This window comes from Syzygium oleosum, unplaced genomic scaffold (assembly GCF_021117445.2).
Source record: "Syzygium oleosum isolate NSW1041296 unplaced genomic scaffold, Sole_v2.1 Sole_v2.17, whole genome shotgun sequence".
Classification (NCBI taxonomy): Eukaryota; Viridiplantae; Streptophyta; class Magnoliopsida; order Myrtales; family Myrtaceae; genus Syzygium; species Syzygium oleosum.
Genome location: NW_026607501.1, coordinates 6,782,964 through 6,795,011, shown reverse-complemented (window position 1 = coordinate 6,795,011; position 12,048 = coordinate 6,782,964). Strand labels below are relative to the sequence as shown.

General features: G+C 37.1%; 1 protein-coding gene across 1 annotated transcript; it reads right to left on the bottom strand.

Annotated features, from left to right (window-relative positions):
- Positions 1–2,163: 2,163 nt before the first annotated feature.
- On the bottom strand, positions 2,164–8,988 carry LOC115666453 (probable aldehyde dehydrogenase). Its single transcript, XM_056319371.1, has 16 exons — positions 8,547–8,988; positions 7,866–7,945; positions 7,465–7,568; positions 7,092–7,159; positions 6,848–6,905; positions 6,643–6,756; positions 6,233–6,316; positions 5,614–5,718; positions 5,199–5,312; positions 4,579–4,710; positions 4,404–4,493; positions 4,083–4,172; positions 3,537–3,746; positions 3,040–3,154; positions 2,794–2,869; positions 2,164–2,691 (listed from the first exon to the last, which is right to left on the bottom strand). The coding sequence occupies exons 1-16, from the start codon at positions 8,630–8,632 to the stop codon at positions 2,553–2,555; spliced, it is 1,665 nt and encodes a 554-aa protein (XP_056175346.1). The 5' UTR covers positions 8,633–8,988; the 3' UTR covers positions 2,164–2,552.
- Between the last annotated feature and the right edge of the window lie 3,060 nt (positions 8,989–12,048).

The window sequence follows — 12,048 nt, the reverse complement described above, 5'->3', positions numbered from 1 at the left end:
AAAAAAATGCCACAAAAAATCTCAAACTATGCTACTATACAACAAATACACCAAACTTTTTTTGTATCGCTAAAAGCTCCAAATTTATACAAGTATGACATATATTCTGTCTAAGGTTGCAATAGAATTTTGACATGAATATGATGTGGCGTTATTAATATTTTTTAAGAAAAAGTGACACTAATGTGGCGCTACGCATCCTAAAAAGATTAACAAAAATAAAATCTAAAAAAGCCAAAAAGAAAAATCAAATGAGAGGAGGGAGAGATTGCAGATGGTCGGGATGCCACCGTCGTTCTGACCATCGCTGGCTGTCCCAGCAACCACCGCATGCAAGCGAAGCTTGACCCAGAGGGTGTCGAGCTTGATCGGCGTGGCCAAGCTTGAGCTTGGAGATTATCTTGCACGCCAATATTTTCAACCCCCCACCACCTCTAATCGCTCAAGACTCTCGTTAGCTCCCGAGCCGCCCTCCATGTTGTAGACCCTCACGCCAAACTCCGAGCTCGAGCGGCCATGGGGTTTGGGAGCTTTGAATCTAGATTTGACCTCAAAGCTCACAGCCATCATGGCCAGATCTGGTTTTGAAGGTCGCAGCCGTTAGATCATCATCTTCAAGGGACTCGCCCCTCCTAATACACTTGCGCAAATCTAAAATCTTAATTTAGAGCAAGCAACGACCACCTAGTGGGTAGTTGAGCAAGTGTTGACGAACGCCACTAGAGATTCAGGCAGCAATGGATAGCAACAGACGAGAGTTGGAGGAGCTTTGCCCAAGTGACCCGAGTTTAAAAATGATGGATAGTAAATTAATACCGTTAGATAGATTTGCAGCCGTGTATGTAGGATAATTGGCGATGAATATTATCGCGTCTGATTTTACTTACGCATTCCAGAAGAAATCATGACAGGATGTATTACGATTTACTTTACTTGTAATATAAGAAAATTTTTAGGGTATTTGTGTTATACCATGCATAACTAAAGTTTTTGTGGTATTTTCCCTATTTTTATTGAAGGTCCTCACTATGGTGGCTATGGAACTCGGGTAGTACATTGGAGAATTGGGCCGATTAAGCATTGTAGAAAAACGGACCGGGCCGAAAACTGCGAAAGGATCTAATTATATAAACGATTGATAGGTTTGTTTTTTTTTTTTAATAAATAAGATAATTCTCAAAGTCCATTTGCAAAAAAAATTCACCAAACACTATATTTTGGCCAAAGTAGCTTTGCAAAATATTTTTACCAAACACCATTTGCATTTCCCCAATAGGCTTTCACCCAAAGGTATTTGCATTCCCCCAAGTAGCATTTTCAAAGTCGAACCAAACAGGCCCATAGTGGGTAGTTGAGTAAATGTTGACGAACGCCACCAGAGGTTCAAGGGCAATGGGTAGCGACAGACGAGAGTTGGAGGAGCTTTGCCCAAGTGACCGTGAGTTAAAAAATGATGAACAGTAAATAGTCTCGTTAGATAGCCAGCTGTGACATGTAGGATAGTTGGCGATGGACGAATTATCACGTCTGATTTTTTACGGTAGTTTTTGAAGAAATCGTGACGGGGGATATATGCATTACACGGTTTACTTGGTAATATAAGAAAAATTTTTAGGGTATTTGTGTTATACCATGCATAACTAAGGTTTTTTATTGTATTTTCCCTATTTTCATTGAAGGTCCTCACTATGGCAGCAATGGAACTCGGGTAGTACATTGGAGAATTGGGCCGATTAAGCATTTTAGAAAAACGGACCGGGCCGAAAACTGCTAAAGGATTAATTATATAAACGATTGATATCTGTCAAAAGGCCAGCTCAATTCTGTCGGTCGATTTCTTTTCCTGATATGGATTGGAGGCAATCGTTTGACGTGATCGGGATCGGGTTAGCTCGAGCATGAGACGAGATGGAATCGAATTTGCTAACCAGGTCGACCCGTCAACGGGAAAATTAGAACAACGCATTCTCTCTACTCCGATCAGGCCGGATTTTAAGAGCTAAGCATATTTGGCACCTATCCGAACAAGTTGTCACGCCCGTTCGGCTTAAGCAAGCCCGCGGATCGATGGGCTCGCGATCTGTTCTATCGCGGGTCTACCCCGATCGGCTTTCGGATTTGTCAATTTCACGTTTGTCTACTTCTGAGATTAGAGTACATGTATGGATTGAAGTTCAAACCACGATGGGCAGAATGCTTACCCAAACCTTAATCTTAGCAGAGGAGCACAAATTGGATTTCTGCCCAGTTCAATCATCAAAGAGCAGCCACAACCACAACCCCGTTAAGCGGATATTCGATCCGTACGCAATCGCACACCCCCGATATAGCAGAATGCTTCCATTTCTCAGGGCGTCGTCTCCAACTTTTACAGTTATCAGCAGATATTATCGAATGTTACCTGTGGCGCCGACTTAAACTACTTCCTATCCTGAGTAAGAGAGAAAACTGAAGGGGTCCAAAGGACATTCCTCAGCCGTACCAAGTATTCGAGGAGATGTTCTCGGTGCACGGTTCCTCGTGCACTTATCTCTTCTTTCTTGCAGCGAAAATCAGGTAGATGGCGGGACTTCCCAGTGTTTTGGCAGCGGACCGATGTCGTATATGATCTCCCTGTGGCAAGACCACACGAGCTGTATCGCTTCCGGGGTACCGATGCCTGCACCCCTCGGGTCTCCGGCAGGCCCAAACCTGAAGCAAAACATATGATCAGTTATCTGTATCAGCGTGCAGAGTTTTTAAGTTGTCAACTGAATCGCGAAAAATGTTCCGTGGATTCAATTTTCTGTCTACCAGTGATTTTGAGGAGCTCCGGTTGTTCTTGCCCTCAGTCCAGCATATGTAGTCCCATTTACTGTTTTTCCAATAACTTCCTGCAAAACGGCTTTCGCAAATCAAACTAGAGACGGGCATACAAGATCAGTGACCAAAGGGGGCAACAAAGGAGGGTTTTCAAGCATTATCAAAAATATTTTTTGAATCAATAAGAAGAAAACAAAAGCGTATGAAGTTGAGGAGTATAAGATTAGGGACAGAAACTTGCCTGAAGAAAGAGGGGATCGTTTGAAACCACAGCTGCCGTCAAATGTGCGTGCATCCGCTCAAGAGCATCGAGAATCTTCGGCAGTTGATCATCCTTATACTCGGTGACAACCTTCAACGAATGATGAGCGTTAGAGACATTAAAAATTGGACAACCAGTAGCACTGGCAAATATGTTTTTCTCATTCAAACTTATGCAACGACAGGAGTGGCCATATATAATCTTAGCGTTAAACTACGTATATTGCGTGTCACTTAATAAAGATATGCGGAAAACAATGATACCACTACGCATCCCAATAGATCCACTAGGAATGTCTATTTTTCGATCAATAAGTTAACCTAACAAAGCAGCACCCTTTTTCCCAAGATTTCTCCAAATAAATCCGACTAGAAATGTCGAATAGACAAGTGAACCAGACTATTACTGGCCCAAAGAGAAGCAGACTATTTCAGTCAAATTAATTCATACATAGAATTCTTTTGCTGAATACCTGGAATGGTCCGAATATTTCTCTCGTGACAAGCTCAAAGTTTTGATCCTTCAAAATTTCATCAATCGGAACATAGACTGCTGTTGGCTTTAGGGCACCATATATATGTGGTATAGAATGATTCTCTAAAGGTTCGCCGCCAAAGAGCAGCTTTGAACCTGGTATGCGAAGCAAGTTACTCATGTGATCCAACATTTGTCCGGTCGTAAACTGCAACAAAGAAAGGAATTTAATCAATAAACGATATACTGATGAACATGAAGGAGGTTGTATAAATATATATCAGAATAGCTGACATGTCAAAAACTTAGATCCAAACATCACAATCTAATTTGAGTGGATTCATCCATCTGATTTCGCTAAAATCAGCATGCCAAGTTCCTAATTCCAAAATTCCAGTCTTATTTTATTGATTTAAACTACGCCAGAAACAAAGGCCGATAGGATGATCAATTAATTAGTGTCATTCCATAAGGAAAACAGACACATACTCTTAATCAACGGAGAAAAGATCATTCTCCATAAAAGCACACCGATCATACTTACAGTGAGGACAGGGCCAATCGTTAAATCCTCTAACTTCCGTCTTTGGGCAAGAACTTTCATTTTCGATATAAGTGAAGATTTAGACCAGTTCTGCATAAAAGCCAAATGAAGCAAGAGTAATATGACAGCCTGGCCAAACTCCGAATTTCAATACCACTTTATCCACACACACAAATTTTCTCAACAAGATGCACAAGTGTATCAAAAGCATGTCTGAAGTAAATGATGAGGGTTCTCGTTTCTATTCAGTGTGCTTGAGTATGTGCACCTCCAAGTGTATAATCGCCCCATTATATGAGAACAATTATCCGAAAAACTAACCTCATGCATAAAAAGTATTGACTGAGCAGAGCATTTCTGACCGCTACATGCATATGCATCCTGATCACAAACCCATGCTACATAGTCCACCTTCCAAAAAGCAACGAAACAAAGTAAGCAGACTGTTTGTATAATAGAAGTTCCATCACTGAATATTTCAACAGCTTGCTTCAACCTCTTGTACATCAGGCCCCAGAACTTTCCAGTCAAACCCTGCGTCTTCCAACTTTATGCGACCCTTCAGATCAGTTGCCAACTTTTCAGCTACTCTCGAGCTACCAGTGAAAAGAGTCATGCGGGGATTTGCCTATAGAATCAACGCAAGGGAAAAAGTCGACCATTTACATTTCTAAGAGCATGGAATTAAATTATTATAAACCCTAATTCCGTCATCAGTCATTAAAGGATTTTGTATTCATGACAAGCCAATCAGTATAACCAACCCTCTTTGTCAGAATTCTATTAGTAATGCTGTCAGCTTTTTCCTTCTTATCTAGACCAAGAAATGAAGAGCACGGACAGAAATATCGATTTCCAGAAGTATCCATTTCCATATTAGCTTGATAATTAAGTCCACTTTTGGTGCCTTCACCTCTATCATTACATCATGACTGAGATCAATGGAAAACATTCCCTCACACAACGAGATATGACCAAGAGACAGCATCAGCATACTTTCCGTCTGCATGCTGCAGAAAGTCATCTCTGGTCTCACACTAATTATATATGGATTCAGGCATAAAAAGCACTCTGAATCTGAGGCATGAAGCACTTTTCTGAGAATATCATACTAACCTCTAATAATAGCCTGTTCATTGCCTTTCCATCAGAATTTATGAAGTCAACATCTTCCACCGGTAGCCCACAGTGATGAAGCAATCGCATCATTTGCTCCATAACAATACTCACCTAACAAAATAAATCCCGTTGAACACATTTTAACAAAGCATCGCGTCAAAGAAGAAACAAAAGCAAAAACATATATTGACAGGATTCATAATCAGGCCAGTCCCCCAATGCTCCCGCTACTTCCCTATCCCCTTGGCCCCACTCCTCCTACACAGACAGACAGAGTTCGCTCGAACTTGGGTAGACCGTAATTTTAATATTATGTGAATTCCCCCAATTAGTAGTTTCAAATCAATAAATTCATCTCGTTGGATTGTTTGACCTTATTACAGCAATATCCATTAGCATGAGATCAACTTACCTTGCTGTCAACTTTAAGAACAGGTTTGTTGCCCATATAGAGTGCACCCATCAACTGCAGAACAGGGATCTCTAGCGGGAAGTTAAAGGGAGTGACAATGGCAACCTACAGGCACATTAAGAATTGCTTATAATGAATAGTCTCATTGTCAAAGTGAAGATACTACGATATTCTTGATGATCGAATAAATGTTTCATGTGCTGGAAGCGACACTTAAACTTCACCAACCAGACACCTCATAAGAACCCTTTTCCTTCTTAAGAGTCACTGGAGCTCAGATATAAATTCAGCACTTTGAGAAAGAAAAGGACCATGCAAATGTCCATGAGCCGTGTATGTGCACATGCATGCACGTTTGTCTCTCAGATCTTGACTGTGCTAGATGCTTCTAATTGGGAAAATGAGCTCAGGAATTTTATCTATATTGAATGCATTACTCAAGTACTTGTGGCTAAATAATCATTTCCAGTTAACCATTATTGATGATGCAATTCCTACTACTTACACCAAAAATTATCACCGCAGTCCACTGTAAAGCTATCTCAAACCACACAATCCACTAGACAAGACTATTTTATTGAGAAAGATGAAAGTAGATGACAGAAGAAAAATTCCTTACAGGGCCATATGGCCAGCGGAAACCATGACTTTGCTGTCCAAGGTGATTTCCAGGTACCCCAAAGGACCTTGCTAGGAAACGAACCTGACGGGAGGAAAAAAAAAAGGAAAGGACAAACTTAGATATAACTAGAAGAGAGTGTTTTTGAGTTCTAAAATGACTTCAGTGACATATACTACATGTCTTCAGCTGCAGAGAAATCAGGAACTTATGTATGAGAAATCTAATATGACTCTCATCTATTGTTCAAGATTTTGGCAGGTCAAACAGAAAAGGATTAGAAAGGTAACTAAAGAAGGGCAAAGGTTAGATATTTCAGCAGAAATTAAGGCATTATAAGGTTTTGTTCTGCATTAAAAGTTATGCTCTACCTGCTATGTTAATGAGCAAAAGAATTGGTCAAATCCTACCTGATCCCCAGAAAAATTCTCCAGAAACTTCTGTGTAACGTGAACTTCACCAAAAGCCTGCTGGTAGCTCTTTGGCACAACTCTTTGTATTAAACGGGTAAAGAAATCAGAGACCTGAAGTCATAAGTACAACTCTCACATTAAGATCACTCTACAGGAATTGATATCTCAAAAACTTGTTAGCAATATATCAACAAAATGGAACCTTTGGCAGCGCAAGCATGTGAGCTGCTTTAGCTGATATATCTCCATACAAAAGATACCTGTGCCAAACAAACAGTCACCAACCTTCTTAACACTCTACTCTCAGTTCCCAAATAAACAGTTAAAACAGGAAAGAACTTCAATAACATTTTCTGTTGATTTTCAGTGCAATGCCTCTCCAAAACCATCTGTTTTTTTATGGCAAACCAAAAATTAGAATTGTAAACAGGACGAGCAGAGCGTACCTCTCCAGTGCTTTAAAGGGATTGTGTAAACCATGTTTCGGGCACTTAAGTAAGCTCTCCACAAATGGCTGCACAACCAGCTCAATACGGTAAGAAAAATGCCATATGTATGGTATGAAAGCAACTTATTTACGTCTCCGTGGTTGGACTTGTATCCATGAGAGAGTGTGGGGACTGCGGACGACACAAAACTGGCAAAGTCATGTTTGAAAGTAAACAACAAGGATATGTGAAAGTCTGGTTCAAGTCAGAGTTTATACCAGAACAAGCAACAAGTGACACACTTTCACCTGATTTGCTTTGTCAAGAGAGTTGATTTTCAGCAAGAAAAGGAAGTAATACAAAACCAGAACAATAAGATAGAAGTGTGGACCTGTATTTCTGTTTCATCCACCTCAGCAACTTTAATGAAAGGTTCTCCATTTAGAGGATCCAAAATCTCGTTCCAATTTTTCGATTTGGTCCAGTAACCCTGCACTAAAGGTAATGAAATTCTACATTAGACAGCAAGTGGTAAGCAATAAGCCAAACATTCAAAGAAAGGTCAGCTGAAAAAGATCCAATTAGTCAAGGGTAAAGGAAGATGTATTAGTTCATTGCTAAAGCATGGCCACACAAATCCAGAAAATGTACCATGTGACTAAAGACAAATGGCAATTGCCTTATTTCATTGAGGGTGGATTTGCTTCATGCTTCATTCCTTAGAGAAAAGGCAAAACTCTTTTGACGGATATGTGAGTGACAATGAGACGAAGTCCAAGTATTACTACCTACCAAAATTTTCTACTTCAGCAGGTTGTGAGCCTGATATTTCCTCCGCATTTACTGTCGCGAAAGGTAAAGAATGGAGAGATCTGCTGTGGAAAAGCAATAACATCCGCACATGAGAAACTCAGGAAATCAGCTTTAATCCAAAATCGAAAGTAATTTTGTGGAATTTCTGGGGGATGTGACGTTGCAGTACTTATAATACAGGACTACATGCATTTAGGAACCAACATCATGCCATCCAATGGAACAAGACAATTTACTTACACAGACATCAGAACAGAAATAGCATTGGAATATCTCGATGCAGAAACCCATAATTCATGATCCTTTATCCGCAAATCATGAATAAAAGCAAAAATCATGAATAAAATGCTCTTGTACAACAATGTTAATCCAAGTTGTCAAATATCATTCGTATTTCTTACACGAAACAAGAAGAAAACAAAGCCTATTACGTGGCAAGCAACAACAAAGCAAACGTGAGATAAAATTTCAAGAAACAGAGATTACTACTAAAGCGAGAGAGACCCCACTCTCAATTACTGCAAGAACTCGTCAAACAAAGTCAAGAAACCGTAGACGAATCCAACCCCACAAAGGGAATCGACCGATAGTCAAACATACGACCAACCCAAGAACTGAAAACCAACATAACAAGAACGAAACAAGGAAGGAAAAGATTGCCTCGATAGATGGAAGGAACTGAGCCAACTCAGAGCGCTCTTCGGGCCTCCGATCCTCGCTTGCCTCAAGAGTAAGCGCGAATTCATGGCTGCTACAGACAAAGAACGAGAGAAATCGAACCGGGCGTGCGCGAGAAGAAGGATTCTCTCCGATCAGGAGCTTCGCCCGAAATCCCAAGTACCACCTTCGCAAAACTGATGGCACACGGGTCACTCACTCCCGTTACGTTTCTGGGTCACGGCCAGCATCTCTTTACACGCATTTACACGGAAGCACCTGCGTCTGACTCCCTCGTGCTTGTTCTTCCACTGGGGTTCGGCTAGAAAGTGGTAAGAGCGCCACTTCATTTTCCCAAAAACGACGTCACGGTCCTCATCCACAATCCTCGAAAGCAGCTTCCGTTTCTGAGATTTACAGTTTCATGCGGTGGGTTGCATTCTTCTTGATTCACCAAAATAGAAATAGATTTTTATTTCGATTCCGAGAATGAGTTTGAGAAAAAACGTTTGATAACGGCCAAAAATTTATTTACAGAATAGAATTGGTTTGATAACGTATGTAAAAATTTCTATTTCATGAAATAAAAACGTTTGATAAGGGTGCGTATGGTAACGTTTACATTTACGGGAATAATTTCTTTCGAAATAGTTTTCTATTTCTATTTCCGGAAGAGTTTCGAGTAAAATAATGCGTTTGGTAAGCGCACAAAAAATTCTATTTCTAGAACATAAATTTGTTTGGTAACTGCACAAAATTTTTATTCCTGAAATAGAAAAAGAACAGAAATGCGTTTGGTAACTACACAAAATTTCTATTCCCAATTTTTTGCATTCAAATCTATATCTTTTATTTAACTATAAGTACAAGTTATAAGTGAAAAAAACCAATAAGCATGATTTATTAGTTTGTCTAATCCTTTTTAGGGGTTTAAAACCCCTTTTAATCCCTAAACTAAGGAATCTTCAAAAATACCACTTGGGCACCTTAAAAGTTTAAATTTCATCCAAAGTTGGTGGCGCGGGTATTCTAAGCCATTATGTGAATTTTTAATATTTTTTGGGGTAAAATTTATTAAAATTTTTTACTTTCCTAAATCTTGTTTTTTTATTTTTCCGAAAATTTTTTTATGAAATTTTTTAATTTTTTCAATTTCGAATTTTGCAAATATTTAAAGGTTTTCTGAGTTTTCTGATTTTTATGGATTTTCTGAGAATTTTTTGATTTATATGAGTTTTGGGAATTTTTAAATTTTCTAATTTTTTATGGGATTTTTCTGAAATTTTTCTAATTTTTATGAATTTTCGGAATTTTTTAATTTATTCTAAGCCATTATGTAAATTTTTTATTTTTATTTTTTTTGGGGAAAATTTTATTAAAACTTTTCAGTTTCCCGAAATTTGTCTCTTTTTTTTTTCCAGAAAGCTTTTTATGAATTTTTTTTAATTTTTTCAATTTCGGGATTTTTCAAATTTTTATGGGTTTTATGAGTTTTTCGATTTTTATGGATTTTCTGAGAATTTTCTGATTTTTATGAATTTTTGGAATTTTTCATTTTTTATAATTTAATTAATTTTTATAATTTTTTATTATTTCCGTGAGAATGGACCTAGACCGAGTGCTTTGAGACGGTTTACGGGCATGACGGAGGATGGAGGAGGCTAAGGTCGCGACTTGAGAGGCTGGACCTTCTATTTCTATTTCTATTTCACAGGAACAAAGAAGTAGATTTTTTCTACTTCTTATTTCCATTCTTGCCAAATCTATTTCTCCACTATCTATCAAAAAATTGCAGCATCCAACTGCCCATCGTACAAGACTATACAAAAATCTCCAAACAAATGGCAACCTTATGATAACGGAATCATCCAGATATCAAATAAGTTTATCATAGAAACTAATAAAAATAATTAGAAAATCCAAAAATTCTTAAAAATCTCAAAAAAAATTCAAAAAATCCAAAAAAAATTGAAAAATTCTAGAAAAATTCATCACAATTTCAAAAATAAAAAAATTAAGATTTCGGAAAATAGGAAATTTGTTGAATTTTTCAAAAAAATCAAAATCAAAAATTTCAAAACTTCAATAGAATGGCTTAAAATACTGTGGCCACTCATCACTTTTAGTGAAATTTAAATATTTTAGGTGCCCAAAAATCAAAAAATCAAAATTTCAAAACTTCACATAATAGTTTAGAATACGTATGTGGCCACCCACTTTGAGTGAAATTTAAATTTTTAAGGTGCCCAAAAAATTCAAAATTTCAAAACTTCACATAATAGTTTAGAGTACCTTAGCGCCACCCACTTTGAGTGAAATTTTATTTTTGAGGTGAAGAAAAAGCAAAAATCAAAAATTTCAAAACTCATGGAATGACTTCGAATATCTGTGGCCACCCACTTTGAGTGAAATTTAAATTTTTAGGTGCACGAAAAAAATAAAAACATAAAAAAATCAAAAATTTTAAAACTTCAGAATGACTTAGAATGCCTCTAGCCACCCACTTTGAGTAAATTTAATTTTTTTAGGTGCCCAAATGGTATTTTTGGTTTTTTTTTGATTTTTTAATTTTTTTCGACATAGAAAGAAAATTAAATTTCACTCAAAGTGGATGGCTACACATGTATTCTAAGCCAATTCTGTGAAGTTTTGAAATTTTTGATTTTTGATTTTTTCTTTTTTTTCAGCACATAAAAAAATAAATTTCATTGAAAGTTGGTGGCGCACTATATTCTAAGCCGTATTCAGCAAGTTTTGAAATTTTTGTTTTTTGCTTATTTTTATTTTTTCAGAGCACCTAAAAAATTAAATTTCGCTCAAAGTGGGTGGCCACAGGTATTACAAGCACTCATGAAGTTTTGAAATTTTTTATTTTTTTATTTTTTCTAAGCACCTAAAAAAATTTAAATTTCGCTTCAAAGTGGATGGCACAGGTATTCTAAACCATTCTTGAAGTTTTAAAATTTTTGATTTTTACTTTTTTTTTTATTTTTTAGGCACCTAAAAAAATAAAATTTCGCTCAAAGTGGGTGGTCATGTAGGTATTTTAAGCAGTTCTTGAAGTTTTCAAATTTTTGCTTTTTTGCTTATTTTTATTTTTTTGGCATCTAAAAATAATTAAATTTATTTTCAAAGTGGGTGGCAACGGTATTGCTAATTCTTCTGTGAAGTTTTGAAATTTTTATTTTTTTAATTTTTTTCGGCACCAAAAAAATTTAAATTTATTAAAAGTGGATAGCAGCATGTATTCTGTAGCCAATCTATTCTTTGAAGTTTTTTTTTTTATTTTTGCTTTTTTTAATTTTTTTTACCTAAAAAAATTAAATTTCTCTCAAATTAGGTGGCCACAAGTATTCTAAGACATTCTATGAAGTTTTAAAATTTTAGATTTTTTGATTATTTTTTTTGCATCTAAAAAAAATTAAATTTCATTTCAAGTGGGTGGTATGCAGGTATTCTAAGCCATTTTGTGAAATTTTTTATTTTTTATTTTTTCGAACCTAAA